This window comes from Aythya fuligula, chromosome 5 (genome assembly GCF_009819795.1).
Source record: "Aythya fuligula isolate bAytFul2 chromosome 5, bAytFul2.pri, whole genome shotgun sequence".
NCBI lineage: Eukaryota > Metazoa > Chordata > Aves > Anseriformes > Anatidae > Aythya > Aythya fuligula.
The window spans coordinates 34,931,617-34,954,160 of record NC_045563.1 but is presented as its reverse complement, the minus strand read 5'-3'; the positions used below and the strand labels follow the sequence as shown (position 1 = coordinate 34,954,160).

The 22,544-nt window shown below is 38.4% G+C and overlaps 1 protein-coding gene across 4 annotated transcripts in view; it reads right to left on the bottom strand.

The window, feature by feature from the left end:
• The window catches only part of NUMB (NUMB endocytic adaptor protein), a 95,544-nt gene that overhangs the window by 4,981 nt on the left and 68,019 nt on the right, over positions 1-22,544 (bottom strand). For 2 of the 4 annotated variants that reach the window (XM_032189384.1, XM_032189382.1), the window contains exons 4-9: positions 18,441-18,515; positions 13,144-13,176; positions 7,543-7,617; positions 5,524-5,664; positions 3,944-4,145; positions 1,756-2,055 (exon numbers count right to left, since the gene is read on the bottom strand). In XM_032189384.1, the coding sequence (XP_032045275.1) occupies positions 1,756-2,055; positions 3,944-4,145; positions 5,524-5,664; positions 7,543-7,617; positions 13,144-13,176; positions 18,441-18,515 (826 nt within the window). Of the gene's footprint in view, positions 1-1,755; positions 2,056-3,943; positions 4,146-5,523; positions 5,665-7,542; positions 7,618-13,143; positions 13,222-18,440; positions 18,516-22,544 lie in introns of all 4 variants that reach the window. The other 2 variants (XM_032189381.1, XM_032189383.1) reach the window with 2 other exon arrangements.

The following is a 22,544-nucleotide window of genomic DNA, read 5'->3' as shown; positions in this document are numbered from 1 at the left end:
GACTTGAATGACAGCTTTTTTTTTCTTTTTTTTTTTTTTAAATTTAAATTGGGTGTTGAAGATGTGACAGAAATAGAAAGAACGGTAGAAATAGAAAGAACAGTAGAAATACAAAGCCATATCACTGTATTTTACGACATAGTCAAGAGGGTGAGGAGATCAGTGTTCCAGATTTCAAGTCAGTCATTACGTCTTCTCTATGTTAATGCAAGAGAACGTTCATTTCATAAAATAAAAGGTTTTTCTATAGCTTTTAATAAGAGTTTTAATCTTTCAGTATTAAACTGTTAAACATACCAGGGATTTGGCACTAAGATTCGACATTTTGTGAAATGAAAGTACTTAGGATAATTTAACTATTCCAACACTGTACTTGTACAGAAACCAGATGAAATGTAAACATGTAGACAGCAATACATGGGGGCAAGTTAATTCTAGAGTGTCAGTTGCTCCAGTTCAGTGTAGCTGAGCTCACTAGCTCCTGTGTTAAAATTATGAAAGCAGAAGTTGAACGCACAAGTAAAATGGACACTCAGTTTTAAACCAAATATCAGTACAGTGCAGATAAAGTAACAGTGGAGTAAAACTACTGACTTACCAGCTGTTCTCCTTATTTCTAATTGCCCAACTTTTCAGAAGTACTGCTCATCAGTCCTTCATTGCACTGAACTGACACGAGCAGGCATAATTAAGCAGAAATGGAACAGTACAAAAAACCACAGGATGGGTGGATATGACATGCACTATATTGAACATTTAGGGGGAGGCATGCCCAAAAAATGATTCTTTGAGGGATGTTCCAATATAGCACCTATCGTGTGACATTAAACAGCACCAGCAGCTTCATATCCAGGAACATGCATCAAATGCACTGAATTAGGAAGAATTCAGATTGTTGTGTGCTCAGCCAGCATAAGTCTAGTAAGCAGCACACCACTACTGTTAAACTGATAAACTTAACACTGGTCTTAAAGCACAGGTCACCAAATAAGTATTTTAGGAGAAATCAGATTAAGTATTTTAGTGGTTGTTTTTTTTTTTTTTTTCCCTTTGCCATAGAGATTTTTATTTTAAAGCTTAAACCCTAAAAGTAGCTCTGTTGCCAAGTGAGAGTACAGCTGTCCTGCAGGATAACCTAGCTAAAGGGATTCCAGGCTCTTATGCAAGGTACTGATCACCCCAGATGTTTATGTTGGGATGACTCTATAAAACCCCACTACCACCATGTGAAACCTGTACCACGCATTATTGGGGCAGCCAGTTGTGCCACCTAAACAGAAAAGTTCCTTCTAACGCGAGGTGGAAAGCAGTGTTATTCCTCTCAGAAAGAAGAGCTCAGAAGGGCTGACAGACAGAAAAACGTCACACAAATCCACGACCTGTGGTTAAGGCCTTGACAGGATTTAACTCTCGAGATGCCCTGGCATTAAGAGGAGGAACTGGTTCAGTGACTCAGAGGGAAGAGCAGCATCTACAAACTCACCAACACTGTTCCCGGAACACTTCAAGCTGTGCTCCAGTATTTCAGATAATGATTACAGCTGCTTGCCTTCTGCATGTGAATACAGTATTTGAAATTCTTGCATATTCCAGAAGTAGAAGTTTTCTGACCTGACAATGTTTGCTCATGAGAAATGATTCACATGAGGCAGGAAGAAGGATTTACTACACACAATGAGTTATTTGAAGCCACAGACAAGGAAAGGAGGAAGAGACAATTTAAGGAAATGTTTCACTGGAGGCATTCGATTTTACCTGAGTTTTTCATGGGGAAATCAGTCTTCCTTTGCACTGTTGAAGGCAGTTCATTTATTCGCAAGGACAACTGGCGCTTAAAAGGAGACATCTTTTGACTAAGGGCAGGGAAGCCCCGGAAAGAACCTTGCCTGGCAAGCTGTTCTATAGGGGCATGCCTTCGTGGAATAGCGTGGGGATTGCTCATTTCTTTATCCAGAGAGGCAGCAACATCAGTAGTAGGAGAGGCTGGGGAGCCAGGAGAGGGGGCAGTATTGGTTGGTGCAGCACCTGGTGCTACTGTTTTCATTTCTGTTTCAACTGTTGGAGGAAATAGGGTGAGGTTAGATGAATAAAGCAATATATTGTTCAACTGCCTGCCCCTACTCCCATTTGTTCTGAAAAGAGAAACTGCAAGAATTTGCATAGCTAGTACTCTTCCAACAAACAGGTTTCTAATGCCACTACAGAAAAATTATTTCTTTGTACTTTCATAGGCTTCACTGTGTCACTTTACATACACCCATTCTCCAAAGCAAAGCTTACTAAGGCTCACCACTTCTTAGAAATGATGGCCTTGTCTATGTAGTCTTCCTAGCTGTTCCTGAGACCACTGCTCTAGAAACACCTGTAATTCACTTATGATTAAGACTGAAAAGTGTACTATGTGTCTGAGGCCTTTATTTTGCCTCACATAGAACTAGAAGAATAGATCACGGCCAAAATCTTACTACTAACTTTATTCAGTTAATGAGGGTGGTGTAGCTCAGCAGCTGCAGGGAACAGAGCAGCCCTAGGAGCTTCTTTTAAAAGCCACCCTCCTACCCCTGCAGAATCAGCAGCAGTGGCCAAGCACCCTGCACAAGCTCCAGCAGGCCAGAGTTAGCACTTAACAGGTTAGGCCGCATTCAGTGCTCCAACAGCAGCTCCTCAGCAACCCCAGGGAATACATTACAGAGAGGTGGAAGTGAGCTGCAAAGCAGATCCAGCCCGAGCTGGCAGGCCTTGCTAGCACCAGCGACACTTACAATGCTTTCCAAACTTCATACAAGAAACAATGACTGTTTTTGTTGACACATCAACAGAAGAACTAGAAGTCTGGTAAAAGCAGAGCCGCAGTGGAGATTTCTGAGGAGCTGGAGTGGTCAGAGGAACTAATTATGTTGTCTTGCAAGCTTCAGTACCCATGAGCTGCAGCTGCTCGTTCAAGTGAAACTTTTCTAATCAGTCTTTCTTGGAAAGGATTTCACACACCTTCATTGAGTCAAGACTTTGACTCATGCCCTCCAGTAACAAAGGCCTTGTGTTTAAGCTTCATTTAGCACATTCTAAAACTAACGTATGGGAACAAGCAGATGGATGATGAAAACGAAGATTAAAGTTTTGCAATAGAGCAGCAGAATAAAACTTGCTATGGAAAGTTCAACTCCACTGTAAAGAGGACTATAGACAATATTTACAATACTTACTTTTTGTTAGTTGTAGAATGACAAGTAGAACTGTACTGGTAATAAAACTTGGGTAAGAAGTTCTACTTTCACTTGAATTTGAGAACACTGCCATGTTTTAAATGGCTAAGTAGTAAAAACTAGCCCCTCTCAAAACAGCCAGTTACTATTTTTGAATACAACTAGTACGTGATTTTTGGTGGTTTGTGTTTGGTTTTGGTTTTATTTTTAGAAAGCACACTGTGATCGACCTGTACGTCCCTCATGCAATATAAGTATACAGAAACTTTGTAACACATTCTAAGAAGTGAAATAAAACTACATTGTTTTCTAAGAAAAATGACACCATTTTCTATTCATTTACAAAAACCCTTAGACAACAAAAAGGATTACTTCAAGTCTGGCAAAATTCTTACATTTTTATAACATTTCTCTAATAAGGCCCTTTAGTACAGTGCCTATGATGCCCTCTGCCATAAAGCAGGCAGACAAAAAGTGGAAGCAGCTTTGTCCGGTCACTTTCACATATGAAGTCCCTTGCACTTTTTTCTCGAGGAAATAGGGAAAAATGCCCTAGAACTGAATCTGGGAGCACTTTTCATCTTGCGAAGTGTCAAGTGTCTGGAAATATGATTTGTACGTAACCAAGTTCGAGAGAGGGAATTCTGCGAGGGTGTTAAGCCCTGTCCTTGCAGGGACTCTACTGCACCTCAGTGCTTGTTCTGCTCACTATGGATGACTGTGTAAGTTGCACCCCGTACCTTTAGCATCCGGCATCTGTCTCATAATTTCCTCTCTTTCTGCTTGTTCAGTAGCTGTAGTGACCCTGAATGACCCTTCTCTAGTGAATGTGGTTCTGCTGGCATCAAAGGTGGCAGTCACTCCACACTCCTTCTCTCGCTTCTGCTTGCGCTCCAGGCACGCTGCAAATGCACAGCCCACGGCATGACTCAACCTTTCCCCCTGTACAAGACAATATTGCATCATACAGTAACTGGAACAGCAACATCCATGTGCTTCAAACATTGCAAACTGATAACCTGCCTTTACAAGAGAGATCTAATTAAGGCATTAAAGAGAACTACTGTAATTGGCCACCTTGTATGGCTCTAAAATTAAACCTGATAAAGACTCACAACTATGAATGCACAAGCACAAAGGCCACCCAGAACTGAAAGACTGTCAGACAATCTGTTTAGCTCAACTGCTACTACAATAGTAGTGTGATAATGTGCCTGCACCGATCCCTTGCCTCTGGATACATTTGTGCACAAAGGAACTCTAGTGAAGCCATTTTATGCAGGTTTAAGTCCTAAAGGATAGGTAAATGCTATTCTCAAACAGAAAAAGTTTACAGAGGGTGCAGGGAGACAATACTGTTGTGTGCAAGCATGAAACTTGAAAGTACAACTGACTATTAATATCCCTGAATGGCCTTGACCAAATGCAGACATTAGTATTGAGAGTGCCTTCCAGAAGGCACTTCCATGATTAACCAGTGAGGTCAAAAGGATCCACTGCCCAATAACTGCAATAAGGAAATGAAATTCAAGTCAGAGGAAGTCTGGCACTCCAGCTGATACAGAGGCCGCAGCTGAGTCAGAGGTGCTATTACTAGCAGTAGCTCACCTCATCTGCAATAATCGGTAAACGAACTGACCTGCTATGTGCAGAAGGAAATAAAAATGCTCCAGCTCTAACATACATTTAAATGGGAATTTCTAACTTCATTGTTTCTCTTTAAAGAAAGCCATTGTGTAGTAGTCAGGGTTCCATAAAAAGCCACATAAGTAAAAGACGAGATCAGGGAGATAAATGACTTAACTCTACACAGCAAAAGACTGATATAGGTAACTTGCTTTCAAACCTTCTAATGCAAAAATCTCTAACGTTTAGAAGGAAATAGGACCCTAATTCAATTCATTTTAGCTCCATCCCTTAACATTTGCATACAAGAGGCTACATTCATAACCAGTCTGTATTTACTCACTATGATTTTATCCTGGAAAAACTGTCACTGCTGTTTCAGTTTTTGGCTGTATACATTTTCAGATGAGAGTATCTTCTGTCTATTTTTAGAAGAGTAGTTCCCTTCTGCTACAGATATCTGAGGCTGACTGCATTCCATTTACACACCATGCTGGGCACCGTTTCTCTCCACAAGAAGACATCACAGAGAAATGGCAAACAATTCAGATATAAAGAATTAGAACTAAAATAATTTTAAGGAAAAAGTAATATTTTAGCTGAAGTCAAAACGTATCGCAGCACTCTGTGTAGTTATGTTTTCTCAGTGTAACTTCCAGCTAGAAGCAGGAAGACACGCCGTAACAAAACTTACCGTGTCCTTTACAGCCATAAAGCAGTGGCATATCCAGCGTCTTGTAGTGCCATCTCGACAAATGTATGAGAATGCCCGGTCAAAGTTCCTGTCTGGCGCGCAGAAAGAAACCTTCTCTATTGTCTGATCAACTATAAGATCCTAGAGAATCCCCAAAAAAAGAAATGTGAGGAAATGTGGAGAAACAATGGAACAAGTAATTTTCAGCATTAGCTGCAAAATGCATTACATTAAAAAGATGATAACCTCACTTGGCTACAATTATCTATCAAATGAATTTGCCATTCAGAAACTATTCCCAGTATGAAACAAAAAAGGACAGACCGCTTTTTCCACCAGCCATCTTTGGTAAACGTGCAACTAGGCAACCACTTAAGAACTCAGGAACACAATTCTTAAGATCTCTCTTCTAGACTATGGAGCTAGCATGGGAAAAAGGAGAATTTTTGTTTCATTTTATTTTTATTGTGCTCTAGCAATCAAAAAAATCTCTATTGTGGTTAAAATACAATCTTGAAAATTAATGGGGGAAGTCTACAAATGTGAAAAGATCTAGCAGCTACAACACAAAAAGCAAAAGCTAACATGCCAATTACCTAAGCAAGGATAAAATGGAAAAGCACCGGCAGTACTCGTGGTATCAAACACCCCCAATTTGTTCCTACAAGCTGATGGCAGAAGTGTTTGTATAAAGGAGATAGTATAATTTAAGAACTATGCTATCCTCATTAAAAAATATATTTTTTCACTGTCTTTCAGAATTGTTTCTTTTGTTTGGCGGTTAGTACTTGGTATCTGTGCTAATGTATCCAACCACCAGGAGGCAATATTATATTCTCTTTTTAAGCCTTATGCTTTTAATTACCTCCAAGGTCTGCACATCTTATTAAAATTAATTTTAAAGGATGAAATATACGCAATAACATTTCTAAGTATATATATTTGTTGTTTTTTAAAAGGCAATCAGTAGACCGAATTCACCTGCCTCAGTACGTTTGTATTTGATACTAAATTCTTAAAAGAAACTCCAGAGCTGAGGAAGCATACTCTAACAACAGCCCCGGAGATGTCTATCCACAGAGCAGGTGTTCACCGGGTAACTGGACTGCAGAGGGATATGAATTATCTCTACCCGATCCTCACTGTTGGCTTGCAGAAATCATCTTTTAGGTCAACAAAGTAAGGGTTAAAAGACATGAATATCGAGCAAATTAATTTCAGACTAATTAAAATTGTTCTGATTGCCACGTCATCTTTTAAAATAGAAGTAACCTTACAGAGGCAAGCCTAAAGCTCTTATTTCTAATTGCCTACATCTAGCTAAATCCAAAAATTGTTTGCTTTTACCTGTACACAGGCATTTTTGTACTACACATTGTGCTATTTCCCAATGAAAAAATCTAAAACAATCTAGGAGGAAGCCATGAATACATTAGTCTTCGACTTGAGACCAACAGCTTAGATGCTAAAATTAGGAATTACAGAATTTGATATCCATTTATCTTAAATTTGAAGGGAGTTTAAGATGTTTAGTATAGAGACAACCCTATTTCATGTATTCTCCTCCTCATATTTCTGGAAGCTAGTTCTCATTTATTCAGGCCTTTTCTAGGATTTGAATGCATTGAAATTATATCGATTAACATGAACTTCCTCATGTATTTCTCTCATGGCCTTCTGCAGCTGTACAGAACCAAAGCCAAGGGACTCGCTACAAGTTCACTGTCAACAGAAGTCATCAGGAAAAACGGTTCTTCAGGCAAATACAACAAAAATAGCTCCAAGCTACCTGCCACATTTTATCAAATGTGGTTTCAGAGTACTGTGAAATTAATAGAGAAACAAAATTAACAGGCATACATATGTTTACTAAGCAAGAAATGATTAAACCAACTATACACTTAAATCTTTCTTTCAGATACCAACATTTGCATTAAGACAAAGGTTGATGGTCATTTAAAGTTATAGCATATATGTAATTATAAAGAAACTTTGAACTTTTGTCCAGGGAAATCTAACCTTTGTTTTCTCATCTACAACTCTGAGTCCATCCGCCGAAACCCACAGGACTGCTTTAACCGCCTTCTTCCCAGTCTTTCAAAAAAAGAAAAAGAAAGAGAGAAAAACAGTTTTATGTCAACGGTATCAGACTGCCACTCATTCCCCCTTTCCAAGAACCATAACATTAAGTGTAGATGAAGTCCACGTTCAGTGGGGTGCCCAAAGCCAGATACTCAATCCAAGTTGCAAAACATTCAGAGAACCAAGCCAAAGCCAGTATTTCAGAAAGAGCACATCATGGGGATGGGGAGAGGGCATGGAACAGGTGGAGTCAAAAATAGGGTGTACATCCATGTACAGTAAAGGATTCAAGACTGACCAAGTGGGTGAAGAGTTCCACTAAAGAGTCAGATAACACTAATTCATAAGGAGTTACACCCCAGGTAGCTTGAGTGAAGTTTAAACACAGGAAAATTCTTACCTGGTATTTCCAACAGCCCTACCCTCTGCCCCTATACTCGCATGGCAGAACCATGGCATCACCTTAAACCAGTGTTAAAAGCACCCAGAAATCATTGGTTATGGTGTTACGAGCTTAATGTTAAGATCAATCATCCAAACACATTTTACTAATTTATTGAGAGGTGAATGTCACACCTTGGAGGAGAGGTAGAAAAATGTGATTTGTTAACCATCGGATGCGTATCTTGGAAAAGCAATCGTGTGGCAGGCTGAAGCAGCGGAGGAGCACTCTGGCTGTTATCCAAGATCTGACTGTGGGAACTTTCAGCTGCCACAAGCTGAGGGTGAGTAAAAGTGGGAAACACAGGAAGGCTTCAGGAGCTGTATCAACTACAGATTCTTTTTGAACTGTTTATGTTTTAAGGGAGAGTTGCAGAAAACAGTATAAACACAAGACAACATTCTTCTGAAACGAATTCATCAGATAGGCACAACGTGTCGAAATATTCTGTGGGTTGTTACAGAGAACTACTACCACCAAAACCCCACTATTTTTAATATGTTACTTTGATTCAAAGTCCCATACTCTCTATTTTTTTAACCTTTAAGTTAATAAACTATTCTCCCCGTAACTTTTTTTGAAGCAGTAGGTTTAGTTAGTTTGGGGCTGCTAATGGCAGCTGCCACTGACCACTGCTGAAAGAGAACAGAGCAACAATAACAGAAAAAGAAGGGTGATCGGGGGGATATCAGCTAGTGGCTTTGTGCAAAAATTGCATTTTATTTTTAATAATTCACTACAGATGCATATAATTTATAATCATATGGCACTTAGCTGAGCAAGGACACATTCTGGCATAAACTACTGCATGTTCCAAATTAGCAACTCTGATTTTAACATTGTAAGGATGATTTTTATTATTATTATTATCATCATCATCATCTTGGGCTGATAAATCACCTGCTATATCACATTGGTTTCACTCTCAGAGAAAGCAGAAAGTGTGAAGAAAAACAGCCTGGCAGGACTTGTGTTTGTTTTTGGGGAGGAACTATCTGTCCCAATTTCTGAAGCAGCAATGACAACCAGAGCATTTTCAGACAGCTTGGTGAGAACAGAACTGCACTGACTTGTGCAGAACAGCGAATAAAAGAGACAGGAGAGAAAGCAAGCACAGTATGAAAACAAGCTACAGAAGTGCTTGCAGAAGCAAGTTTCTAAATGTCCATCCAGCCTGCTGAATATCCCAGAGAAGGTCTAAAGTAAAGCTTTCAGACTCTGGAATGCCTAATGGAAAGAGTATTGTTCACAAAAGAGGATGTATAAAGTTACCATCATACACATAAAAAAACATTTTAGCATTTAAAAGTTGCCTGTAATTTTTAGTCTTAAGAGGCAGTAAACATCAACGAGCATAAAATACAGTATGTATTTTCAGTGCTCAGGTAGCTTTCATAGCCTAAAAATCCCTGTTAATCCTAACAAGAGATGGTTTGTAGAGATTTGTCTCAAACTGTTTTACAAAGGAGTACCTGTTTCTTACAAGCCATTAGTAGTCCTAAAATTCTCATTTCAAGTGACATGAAAAATTGCAAGAAGACAACGCCTGTGGGTAACTGCTCGGTTTGGACTACCATCATATCCATCATTTGGACTACCAACAAACTAGAATGTCTTTTCCCAGCAAATAAAACCAACCTTCTCTCTGCAGAGTGAAACAGTGAATGGTAGCTGAAGTTTGCATTGAACAAACTGGGTTTAACTCAGATGGATACTTCATAAAGCAATACTGAACTTCTGCAGAGCTAGTCCTCATCTGCTATTTTACTAAATGAGGACTTAGAAATAGCTAAGGCATGGAACTCCTTATTTCTCAAAATAAAAATAAAAGGCTAAATAATCCTCCTCTTGTACTGGACATGTAAGCTTCCTCAAGCAAGATAATCAAATGCAGGTTTGTTACACTAAGAGAAAGCCAAAGCAAGTCTACCTTCCAAATCCTTTCTTCTAGATTTATGGTGGATGCAATGCTTAGAATAAATTCTTACCCTCTCTATCCTAAACCCACAGCTACTACCACTGGGAAACATATGATTTCTCCATCTACCGAATCCTCATTTTATCTGTGGAGAGATTGATGCATTAAAGAACACAGCTTCGCCAAATTAGTTTATATTGGCTACATAAATCAATGTACTACTCTATTAACGTGGGATATTGCCAAGGAGATTGTGATTAGAATGCAGATGTCTGCACTCCTGATATGGATAAGCGTATATCAGGACCCATCTAGCTGTCCGTACCAGTAGGCTGTCCTCACATACATGATTTTGGATGACGACGCTGCTGGAGGGGAGCCACTCAGGGCACCAGCTCCCAGGAGCCTGATTTGGCAGTGCTGAATCAGCCACGCTAGGAAGCTCACTTAGCATTTTCTGGGAGGCTGGTAATCTGCTTCAGCATGAGACCCCTTCTCTTACTCCTTTCAGAAGCCTCAGGAAGGTAGGTGAGGCACCCTCGAGAACAGAAGGCAAGGCTAAAAACAAAGCGTGATGGAAACCCCTCAGACAAGCAGGCAGCGCCCTAGACACGGGCATCAAAGAAAAGAAAATGAAGCCGACTAAAACTGAAACGCACAGCTCCTGAACTGCAGTGCTGGACGTGACAATTGGACTGTCAGAAGTGATAGGACATGGAATTAAGTAGCAGCTGCACTCCAAGGTGGAAAGTAAAGCTTTAAGGATACCAGAACAGAATGAATGCTGCCCAATAATGCATTTTTAAATACTTCTAAATCGTTTCTAGTCTTTTGGCTGATTACGGAGTTCTTGGTATCTGCCTATTTTGTTCTGGCAAGCGACTTAAAGCCAGCTGTAAGATGTTTCTGGAGCCTGAGATATACAAAAAGAAAAAAAATGTCCATCTCAGTCTCTGTACAAAACATTGCATGCCAAGAAATACACGTACTCAGGGGAAGCAAAACATGAGAAAGATCATCGAAACTGTACTACTATTCATTAACGCAGAAAAGGCTTAGTTCTGAAATACAGAGAGCTCCCTAAAAAGGCTGCTGATTCAATTACTTTCTGTACACAAAACGAAACAGCAGAAGTCTAACCTGGAGCTGGCAATGGACATCCTATTTTTATTTTAAGCTGCAAATGAAGTATTTTCAATGTCAGGTCCAGGACTAAATAACACTTCCTGACACAACTTTTTTTTTAAATCACAACAATCTGATTTACTTTTCTGGCGGAGAAAAAAAGGGGACAGGGAAAGAAGCAAATCTATCTGCATGGACCTTCTGAAAACCAGTCGCGAATTTCAAGCAACTCTGTGGTTTGGAATGTTATATTAATCCCAAAGCAAAGCATCTGGGGAGAAATTATAGATGAGACAGACAAAAGCTATTAGTTATAACTATTCCTCAAATATTAGTAAGAGAATAACTTTTTTTCTTTGTATTTTTCCCTAGATTTGGCCAGCTGTTGTAGGCTGAAGTGGTAGTAAAGACATACCAACATTGCAGGGATATCTAAACACTATGGATTTCAGTGGTTTCAGTACTAATTAATGTAACTTCACTGGCTAAAGTAGAAGTAGGTTTCTCTTTGGCAAAATGTTATAAAAGGCAAAAAAAATCTACAAGGCTATGGCAAAGTACTGGAGTTCATTAAAAAGTGACAAAGATGTAAAGAGAAAGCTGGTATTTTTAACAGATAATTCCTAAAAAAGTAAAAGAGATTTTCAAGTGCTATGCAAACTCTGTCCTTTCCTATCATTACTTTCAAACACAAAATAATGGCTTTCTTTTTCCTAACTGGTATTTGATCAGGTTGAGGTAGGTCTTTTATGTTTGTTTTAAACAAATTCTAAGAAGAAATTCATCTTTTCAGTTGTAAAGCAAACGGAATGTTTCGCTCGAGTCTTTGTAGATCTCAGCTCTTAAATTTTGTTTGCATGTAGGAATGATCAGATCAACCTGACAGATTAATCTCCTACATATGGTATTTTGATACCCACTTCCACTCCCCTCCAACAAAGAGCTTACTTCTTCACTATCTCTACACATCACAAGAGTGCTTTCCCGGACCATAGGAAGAAACCTGAACTGAGGAGATACCTGTCCCTCTATGACACGCACCACAATCTGAGTGAAAAATGAAAAAGATGCAGCTGAAAAAGCTCTTAGTTACTTCTCAAGCAAAGCCAAGACAAATGTGTGAGCAGAGAATAACCTGCTCTGAAAGATTTTTGTATGTAAGTTACAAGCTTGTTAGTTTCTTTTTAAGCCAAGATTCAGCTTATAAGAAGATGTTTCAACAGCGGTATCTTAAGATTTATTCCATACAAAAACTACACAAAAATGTCCTACAAGAATTTTAAATGCAGAGGCAGTTAACAGATGGGAGGTCAAAGAGGTCTTTTAGAGGTTTACAAACACTGCCTTATGGAGATGTAGACAGCAGGAATAAAAAAAATAATAATCCAGTCTCCAGTACAGCACATTCTTAATAAGGACAAACAGTTGCTTCCCTTCACGTCTATGACACTGCCCGCAGGAAAACAAGAGCAATGATAAACAGCAAAGCTTTCTACTCTACAATAGAATTGCAATTAGAAGAACAAACAGCAGGTAAATGCCTGGTCTCATCTTCACGCATCTTTGAATTTGGACTGTACTCCAAAAAGAAGGGTTTAGGAGATGGTACGTGTGGGCTCGCTGCTTTCTCCCCACACTAACATTTGGGCAAGCGTGCGGTGCCAGGCAGCCAGTCCTGCAGTGCTTACAGGCACAGACACCAACTGTTCTGGAGATATTTGCCCAGGTAATGTAGGCTGGCACACGTTTAAGGGATTAAAAGGAAAATTCACCTTTTTTTTTTTTTTTTTTTTTTTTTTCTCAGGAAGACCAAATAATTTCAGAACACTGGATTTCTGATACAGTCCATACAGAGTTAAGTTTCCATTTCAGGACACTTTTTCAACCATATTCTTTACTTGATCAATATACTTCCAAGTCTGGGAAGATTTGGATTTTAGAAACAAATATTCTGAAACAGATTAAGGAATTCTCAACACCCTAATTTTATGGCAGTGCTATACCAGGGATGTAACTCCTTATAGTGCAAGCACAAATGAGGCGTTAAACTTACTTTTCCAAAGAAGCCTTTGAAGAACTTCCTTTCCTGGAGGAACAGGGGGGACAAGTCGAGCGCTATTACTGAAGGTAGCTAAAATGTCCCAGGGTTTCAAACCAACAAGCACACACAAGAATAGGGTTTGGAGGGAAAGGAAGGGGTTTTTAGAGTTATCCATGAGAAGGTGCGACAGGCAAATGTGAAAATAATCCCATGAAAATGCAGATCAAAGGACACACACACGATTCTAATAAGCTACTGCCCTGAAATTGGTGGAAAGAAGAGAACCTCAGCCCCAATTTCATGCAAAGTGGTTACTTTATTTTCACTCTCCCTTGTTTAGTCCCCTTTAGTTGGGTTATAAACAAAACTTGGCAGCAGACATAGTGGTTAAACAATCAAAACACTGTGCAGGCTCTTGTGAAATGCAAAGTTCTAACTCCAGAGTTACCGTCAAATTTGCTCTGTATTGATCACTTTTTCCCAAAGCAAGTGGAGAATGTAAGCTGGAGAAGCACATATGGTAGCTAGGATAACACAATGTTAAATGCTGAAAAAATTTTGGTGCTTCATTTTATTCCATTTATTTCTTATTTTGGTTTACACGCTACTCTTACATTTTGCATTTTATACGTCCTTCTCTGACCAGTAAAGAATTTTTTCTTACCTTAACTAAAACACAAATGAGTTCCTTTTCTCTTTCAGTCTTAAGACTTTAAACAAATTATGCGACTACTGGACATTCATTCTACAGCTCTGGGTTAATAGGTTGAACAAGAACCCTTTAAAGTCAGCTCTGAGAAGGAGTTAGGCCAAGGCAAAGATACAAAAAGCTGAACTACAAGTTCCTGAATTTCTTCAGCCTGGAAGTGATTATAATGATTGCCCAATTCATATTCAGAAAAACAAAAACAAAAAACACAGGACTCAATTTTAAGCATATTTGCATGCAGTTTAGTTTACTAGCTTTGTTTTGTTACCAGACTGTGAAAAGAAATCTGCAAGATCTGTCTGATCTGATGAGAGAATACTTCTCTGGGCCTGGTGTCCTGCGTGCATCACTACACACTGCTCAGTACTTGATGGAAGCCAGTGCTGAAGTGTATCACTGCTCTTGCTATTTTTTCAAATTATTTAGCTTGCAAGAAAACTGTGGTAGAGCAGTAACGGGGTGGAGGTGGAGAATTCCACATGAGACAGACCGCGGCTTTCTGACAGCCCTGACCCCAAATTACCACCATATCACTCCAGCATGTTGCTCGCTGATAACAATGCTATATTAAAAATATTATTGCAAATATCCTGAGGCAGTGTCTCCAGAATTGATTGATAAACAAGGTTATATTTAAAACAAAGCTATGGTTCTGACGCAAGCCAACAAAAGCCAGGAAACAAAGTTAAGAAGGGAGTGTCAATCTCGACTTTGCATTTCCTGACTTTTGCTGCTGAGTGCTTCTCTCTGCCCGATGTCCTTCCACAGAGCTTCTCAACAAGTATCCATACGATATTTATGTCAACACAGGCACTGTATAAGAACATCTCTAAGTGTAGTCAGCTGAAATGCTTAACAGTTTTTAGAAACAAGAACGGTCATGTATATTTGGACAGGATATGCTGAACACTAGGAGGGGAACTAATGGATTAATCACAGCGTTGTATACATAATGAGAAGGGGCTGGATGCTGCTGCCAAGTTGAGCAATTACGCTAAATAACAGCTTTTTAAAGATAGCAAAAGCTAAAGAGATTCACCAGAAGCTACCTCATTTTTAGATGATGGTTAATTTTGCTCTCAGCAAAATGCTTGTTAAACAAGATTTATTTATTTTTAATAAACTAGAAATGTTAATGGAAAAGGCATCATGCAAAATGGGTTTTAAACACCACTAAGTTAATGTAGTTTAGAGATAACTAATGCATGTTTTAAAATATTAAATTATGTCTCTTTACCTGCTAAAACAAGAACATATATTAAAACAAATGCATAATTTAAAACAAAAAGTGGCAAGTTAGAAACCAATACTACACACTAAAGCTGATTTAAAAATCAAAACATGACATGAGAGAGAATACTTTTGTCTTTATACTATGTCCCCATACCTGAATCAAATACGTTTACAAAGCTACCTTACAGTGTCCTTACAAAGTAATTTTCCAGTAATTCAGGGAAATAGTTTTGAAGAAACCATTTAGTGCTTAGTATCAAAAGATGAGGATCCTACCAGATATGAAATGAATATACAGTTAGTAATATATCCTAAGGGAAAAATGTAAGCTTTTTGGTAACATAAACTAATGTTAATAATAGACAGCGATAGTAGTTTCTGATCTATTAACAAAACTGCTGTACCATTTCATCAGACAGCAAAAGTGACATAACTCAAGTTTGACTTCATTCATTGTAAGCAAAATTGTCATCTGCACATCATAGTTCTGTTGGAATGCAGTTTGAGAGCTATAGAACTGTAACAACAGAATAGAGGATGGATGACGGATTCTCTAGCTAAAAATGTCTTATTTTACTCAGTAATCAATTTAAAAATCCCTGAACAAAATGCTTACAATTATTTGGTTTTAAGTTCTGCAAGATGCAGTGCTCAAAAGTAATTATGGTATATTAAACCACCAGCTAATAAAAAAACTGGAAGAACACTTCCCCACAATAAAGAGAGAAAATAATTTGTTTGCATCTTTTCTTTCACAAAGCAAAGCAGAAATAAAGATATTCCTAAAACAAAGATTAACAGTTTTGTATTCTTCTTGACAAATCCCATAAAATGTTTTATAATCAAATAATCAGCCCTAAAAAAGAGCATATTTCAGTTCCCCAAATGAACTGTAAACTGTTGGAGAACAAGAATTAAGAGGAAAAGGTATCTACTGAAAAAAGTACAGGCAGACAGAACTTAGTTTTAGAAACTACAAGTATTTCAATGATTCTGCCTCTATGAGAACAGAACTATTATTTACTGACTGATTTACAAAACCTATATGTTACCTGTGAAGAAAATAATACAGATTAACATAGGCCACATACATTTAAAAATGAAGTCCAATTTTCCTTAAACTAGTCTTTCTGATTGAGCTCAAACCTGTAGTCCTTCCAAGACCAAGAGAAAGCCCCAACAAAACAACCAAGCACTGTGAAAGGAAGAGACTACCAGAAGAACAAACTGTTTTCTTATCGCATTCCTTGTATGCTGAAACAACATCTAGTGGTATGGCTTTTCCTAATTAAGAGAATATATTGTACAGAAGAGAACTTTCAATAAAGGTAGAATCCTAAAGAAAAGTTCCCTGTTTAAACCTACATGCTCAGGGTGGGGAGCTGGGAAGGGGGAAAAAGGTTTGAATTGCAATAAGCAACTCCAGACGAGCCCTGGGCCTGATGGAGGCTAGCACGTGAAGTGCACAAAGTAGTTTCAGTAATCTGAATCTTCCTCTTGGGGCCCACTGAGAATTTCACACCTGCTTCTCAACTTCCAGCACTGACAAATGAGGCAATGCAAGGAGCAATCTTAAGAGACCATTTTGTAGATAAGCAACAAAAACTTCAAACAGCAGAAGAAATGAAAATTATCTGGAAAAAAACGTTGAATTTATGAGAATGGGCAACGAATTGATGCCATCCAGAATTTGGAATAATCACATAGCACAGAATAGGAAACAATGTGATTTACTTCCAGAGGATGCACTATGGAAGCTAGATTTCTCACATCTGAATCAGTAATTCAGATGATCAAGAATCACAATCCTGGGATTATCTGGATTCCAGGATAAATTGGGTGCTATGCTTTCACTATGCCTCAGTATTTATAAGCTTAGCTACACTTAACTGACTTGTGGGCTTGAAGTTTATAAAAAGCCTAGAAAGCAAATACTTCACAGCATAGCTCCCCAGAGAAGACAATGAAAGAAGCTGCACAAAGTAAATACTGCAACATTATTTGGTGTGCTAACAGAAAGTATCCTGATACAATGAAAACCAGAACAGGACAAAAACGGATGCGATTCATTATGTGGTCAGTACTAGCATTTTAGCTACATAAACTAAATCCATAGAACAAAGAAACTCATTTATATTTTGTGTGGTCCTTTTTAATAAAAATCAATCACTAATCACTGTTGGACTGAATGGGAACAGATGGTATGCGGCTTTAACAGGTTGCTATACATTAGCTGAGAGAGAAAAGAATGAAAAGACTTGATTTTAATCAGAGCAGTAAACTAATTCAGAAACTTTGCAGCACAACAGAAAGAAGAAAAGATAATCTATAATCCTCTGTTATGTGCTAGGCAGAAGGAAAGAACAGGTTCAGTTGGAAGCCAGTTGAACTCTCACATTTGGTGAGGGGAAAAAAAATATATCCAGTAGCAGAGATCTTAAGTTAGCAAAGGTGCAGAAGTATTTGATTTACTTCCAGTAATTTTGCTGTGACAGGAAGATACAAGAATTTCTTTAGGCATTACTGAAGACTGTGTATAGATAGCTATGACACATAAGAGAAGTGATGAAAAGCACAGAAGTTCTCTATCTTGATTCAGACTTCAAATTCAAATGTCATTTCTCCTCCTCTTCTCTTCAATGCTGTTTTAGCCTCGGACCCTCAATAGATTGATCTCTGACTTTCTGGAGTTTGCTACTTCTACGGGATTTTGCAATATTAATACTACAGGAAAGAGATGACAAGACCTCTTCAAATGAGCCATAGAAATACAAAGAGCTCTGAACGAGTGCCATTTACCCGAGCAAACGTTCACAGAAGCCAAACTAAGAGCAGCCCAGTCCATGACATATCAGAATTAGGCAGCCTCCAGGCCACTTTGAGCAGATGCAAGCCAGATTATTTCATGCATAACTATGATGTTGCAGTGCATTAGAAAAAAAAGCAGCCTAAATCAAGTAATATTTTGTATAATAAAGGTGAATTAAGTCACTATTAAAGTGGCAGGCAACAGAGGGAGAGGGGGAGAAAAGAGAGAGAGAAAGAGAGAGGGAGAAAGACCTGTTAAAAAACAATGGCTGAAGCCCCATATGGGTACCAACTTAGTCTGAAAGGTCACAGAGGATTTTTACACATTTGTTTTGCAAATAGTTTCTGCAAGTAGAAAGAACAGTTGTAACTCTCTCCCTCACATCATCAGATTAGCACGTCCCCCTAACCACCACAGCAGTGCTCTCAGACCAGCCAACTGTTCTCCTAACGTGGGTCAAAAGTTCAGGCTTTAGCTGGAGCACTGCTGCCGAACGGACCTTTTTGAGTAACACTCACAGCCCCAAAGCCAGCTTTGTCATGAAACAAATGTACATACAGATTTTAGTCTCTTCACAGCATCTTCACAGATATGCATTCCTCTGGATTCATCCACTTCGACATGTCCCAGGTACTGTGGGAAAGAGAATAGGAAGGAAAAAAGCATAATAGTTTTAAAAACTACCAGCTTCTGTATATCTATACTATCAACCATTACCTAAAAATAAATAATTCATTAATTGAATAGAAACTGAAAGTTCTGAAGTTTTTAAATTAACAACATGACCCAGAATAACATTAGCCCATAGAAAAAGTATTTTCAAGAAATACACTGGAGTGCAGTGCTCAGGAAACTTCGGGTACTTTCATTTTACATTCTGGGAAAAAAAAGTTCCTTATGTTTTTCAGTTTCCCCCTACCCTTCCCAATTGCAGTTCTTTTCGATAAGGGAAGGAAATGTTCTCTCAAACAATTGTATCCTTATTGAAAGTACTTAACTCCAGAAGAAAACCATAGGAACTATTAAAAGCATTCTGAAGTTTTATAATGAAAGGTAGAGGGCAAATAAATTTGCCCCAATTTACATAGCATTGTAAGAATTTTATGCAATTTGGCATTTGTATTGTAGAGTAGCTAGAGAGTGAAGAAAGGGTTTTAAAATACCAGAACCAGGACTGGTGACACAATTCAGCAGTAAACCTAGATTTAAAAATGCACAGAGAAGTTCCACTCCACAACAGAATATTCTGCCATGAGGTATCTGAAATCTCCCGGTACTTGCTTCCTTAATTAGGATACCATGCTTAATTAGACAGACAGAAAAAGACTTCATTTCTTACCACCATATTGAAGTGCTTTACCAGAATAACATAAGAGATTTCAACCTAGATTCCTTATATTCAACTTAAAGACAAACTTGGAAAGAGATTGTTTTCAAGATTGAATAGCACACAGAGTTGTTTGTTGTTTTTGTTTGTTATTTTGTTGTTTTTTACGTTTTTTTTTTCATGCAACGCAAGATGCTCCAAAAGAACTGTCAACACATCACCCTTCTTAACAGAAAACTGCTGAAAGTGAAAAGACTTTAAGTGACAGAGGGCTTTAACATTAAGTCTCAGTATGTGGCATGTATAAAACAGAGGAGATCTAAATCTAGATGGAACAATTCTGCAAGAATTTCACTTAAACCAGCCCTCTCAGCTGGAGAACAGCTCGAAGAATAAATTTCACAAAACCTACAAGGTAAATAAAAATGATCCAACACAGCTTTTTCAAAACGACTTCTATAGGGACTGAAGCAGTATAATTGAACGCTGAAGCTGCCAAAACAGTGATTGTACTCTCCTAGCTGAGCTTTCTGAACACTTGCATAAGATGTTCATTTCTCCATGACACTCCCTAACAAGGATATTTTAATCCTAAAAATACACAAACAGAAACAACTAAAGACGTATTTACTCTGTGTCTGGAAGGACACGTTTGCACCCACACCTACTGCAGATGGATCTGCAGTTCTGCCATATCTGTGCTGAAGTGCCAGAGATGCAGGAATCCTCTGCTTGTGCATCTCCATGGTGGGAAAAGTTTGGTGTCAGTAACCTAAGAAAGTTTGTCAACTTCTCCTTAAGAGGAGAAAGACAGGCAAGAACAAGGCTGAGGTTTAAAGAAGATGGAGGGAAAAAAAAAAGATATATGCATGTAATGAGCCATCTAGCTTGCATTACTATTAAGTTAGAGGACACCTTCCAGATTTGCTGAGCTATCTGCACATCTCATTTACCCAAGTGTAGGCAAAACGTTTCCAACTGAAGATCCAAACCATTCAGTCCCTGTACTTGGCAACCTGCCTTTTGCTTGCAAAAGGGAGAAACAGAGAAGGGTAAATATTGCCTCTTGCCACACTCCAAAACAGACAACTGCTTTCCCCTGTGTTGCCAAACCTCTATTCAAGTCACATGCTCCAACTTTCGGCAATCAGTCATGCCTCTGCTGCTAGAGACAGCAAATTCTGCTGCAGTTTTCAATGCTGCTTCCACTCCAGTGAATGGGGACATTATTGCACATATCAAGTGCATCTACCCACAGCAAAAGGGTACAATCCCCAGACCTCATCGAGCATCAATCAATTCTGATTTATAAAAGAAATTACGCTGCCACACAATACTTCTTTATGATGAGGACAAAAGGTGCTTTGTTGGCAATTACACTTTACACTTAAAGCCCTTCATAAAAAAACCTTATTCTTCCCAATGCACCATTTTTGCAGAAGCCAGAAGCTCATAGCTATCAATATCAATGGCCTTGTACATTATATAGGTGGTCTTCCCTGAATATTGTTCTTTTTATTTTCTTTTGTGGTTGTGGGTTTTTTGAGTTCCCAATAGATCCCAATATATTTTTAAGTATCTTTCTTATAAAAATAACTTCCAACTGTGTAATCAGAACGCTACAGTCCTCTCTTTTTTTTGCAACATCAAGTCAAGTCTCCTTTAAGCAGCTGATCCTTTCCATATCTTCAGGTTTATTTCCAAAACCCTTTTTCCCCATCAGGCTATGCATAGATATACACAGCTCCTGTATTGAAGCAGCACTGCAATAACTTCTACTTATCTGGCTTTTAGCTGGTACTAATCAAAGGCTCAAGTATTTCAAGAAACTTGGCAAACAGCTCTGCCGTAGACTGAAACCCTGCCAGTAGCCTTACATTTTTAATCAGAAGTGTTAAACTGTAGTTATATCGTTACCTACCCTTAAATTCGAAACATTAGCTGAAGTTGCTAGTGTAAGAGCATTTTACAAACGACAATTTAGAATTTAATACAGTAAGAAAAATACAGCTGCTAGTTAGATTAAGACATGGTCTGTTCCTTACAGCCTTAAGTCCTGAATTCTGGTGTTTAACTTCCATGCAACAGAAAAACAAACCAAATTCTGCAGTTCTGTCACAGCAAAGAGAACACGTGGAAATCACTTTTAAAAGGCAATACATACACCCCACATTGCTATACACGGTTTTTCAACATCTCTGAAAGAAAACTTCCCTTTCAAAGTAAGAGAAGAAAAACACACTGTGAAGTGCCTGGACAGAGAGTGCCAAGTATAAGCAAAACCTCTTCCAAATTCCAGCATGGCATATTACCACGAACACACTCAGTGACTGGGACAGAGAACTACTGGTTACACAGAACAGATGTGACCTGCATAAGCCATACCATGGCAGCTGATGACATTGCAGAACAGTAAGGAAGGGGAACCCTGGACATCTTTGCACAGAGCTCTCCACATCACAAGAATCACACTGCCAACATTCCTGGAGAAAGCAAGTACATTTCCATCATGGAAGTGCAAATAATAGGAATGTAGTATTAATATTGAATGCATTCCTACTTAATTTCCATAGCAACCATTGAATGATAGCCATACCGGCGATTCTCAGCCATGAGATGTTCTGTGAGAGATTTAATCATTTTATCAGAAACGAACAATGCTTTTACAGAAGGTTAAAATCCTTGTGGGCAGAATCCACATAAAGGGTAACACAAAATAAAAGCTCTAAACAAAATACCTTCAAGTTGTTGGGAAACCCCTTAACATAAACATTTTTAAAGAAAAGTTTTGCTTATATTAACATTTTCAGGAAAAAAACCAAAACAAAACAAAACAAAAAAAACACACCAAAGGATGATATGATAGTATAGTAAGTAAAAAAAAAACCCTTCCCTCTCCACCTCTAGGCAACGAACTTTCTGTTCTCTTTCACAGATGAAACACCTCTTTCAGAGGTATTTGGTATCACTCTTCTGTCGAACACTACAAAGCAATCAACACAGGAACAAGTCAAATTGGCACACAGCAAAATGCCCTTGGAACTTGAAAAGTGCTTGAAAAACTGAATTCTTTTTCAACATTTTAAGCTTTTCCCAATTTCTGCTAAAAGTGAACAACCTGAGTTATCACAGCAAGTATTTTTGGTGAATCTGTCCTACTGACTTCCCCCAAACATATGCAATGGAAAGCATTCCTAATTAAACATCAAGGGCTGATGTATCAGGCCACAAATGTTGCTGGTCAGAAAATGAAATGAAACTGCTCTACAGTTTGTGTCCTATTACAAAAAATAATACCTTGTACTTCTTTGTTTTCTTTTCTTTCACAAATACTT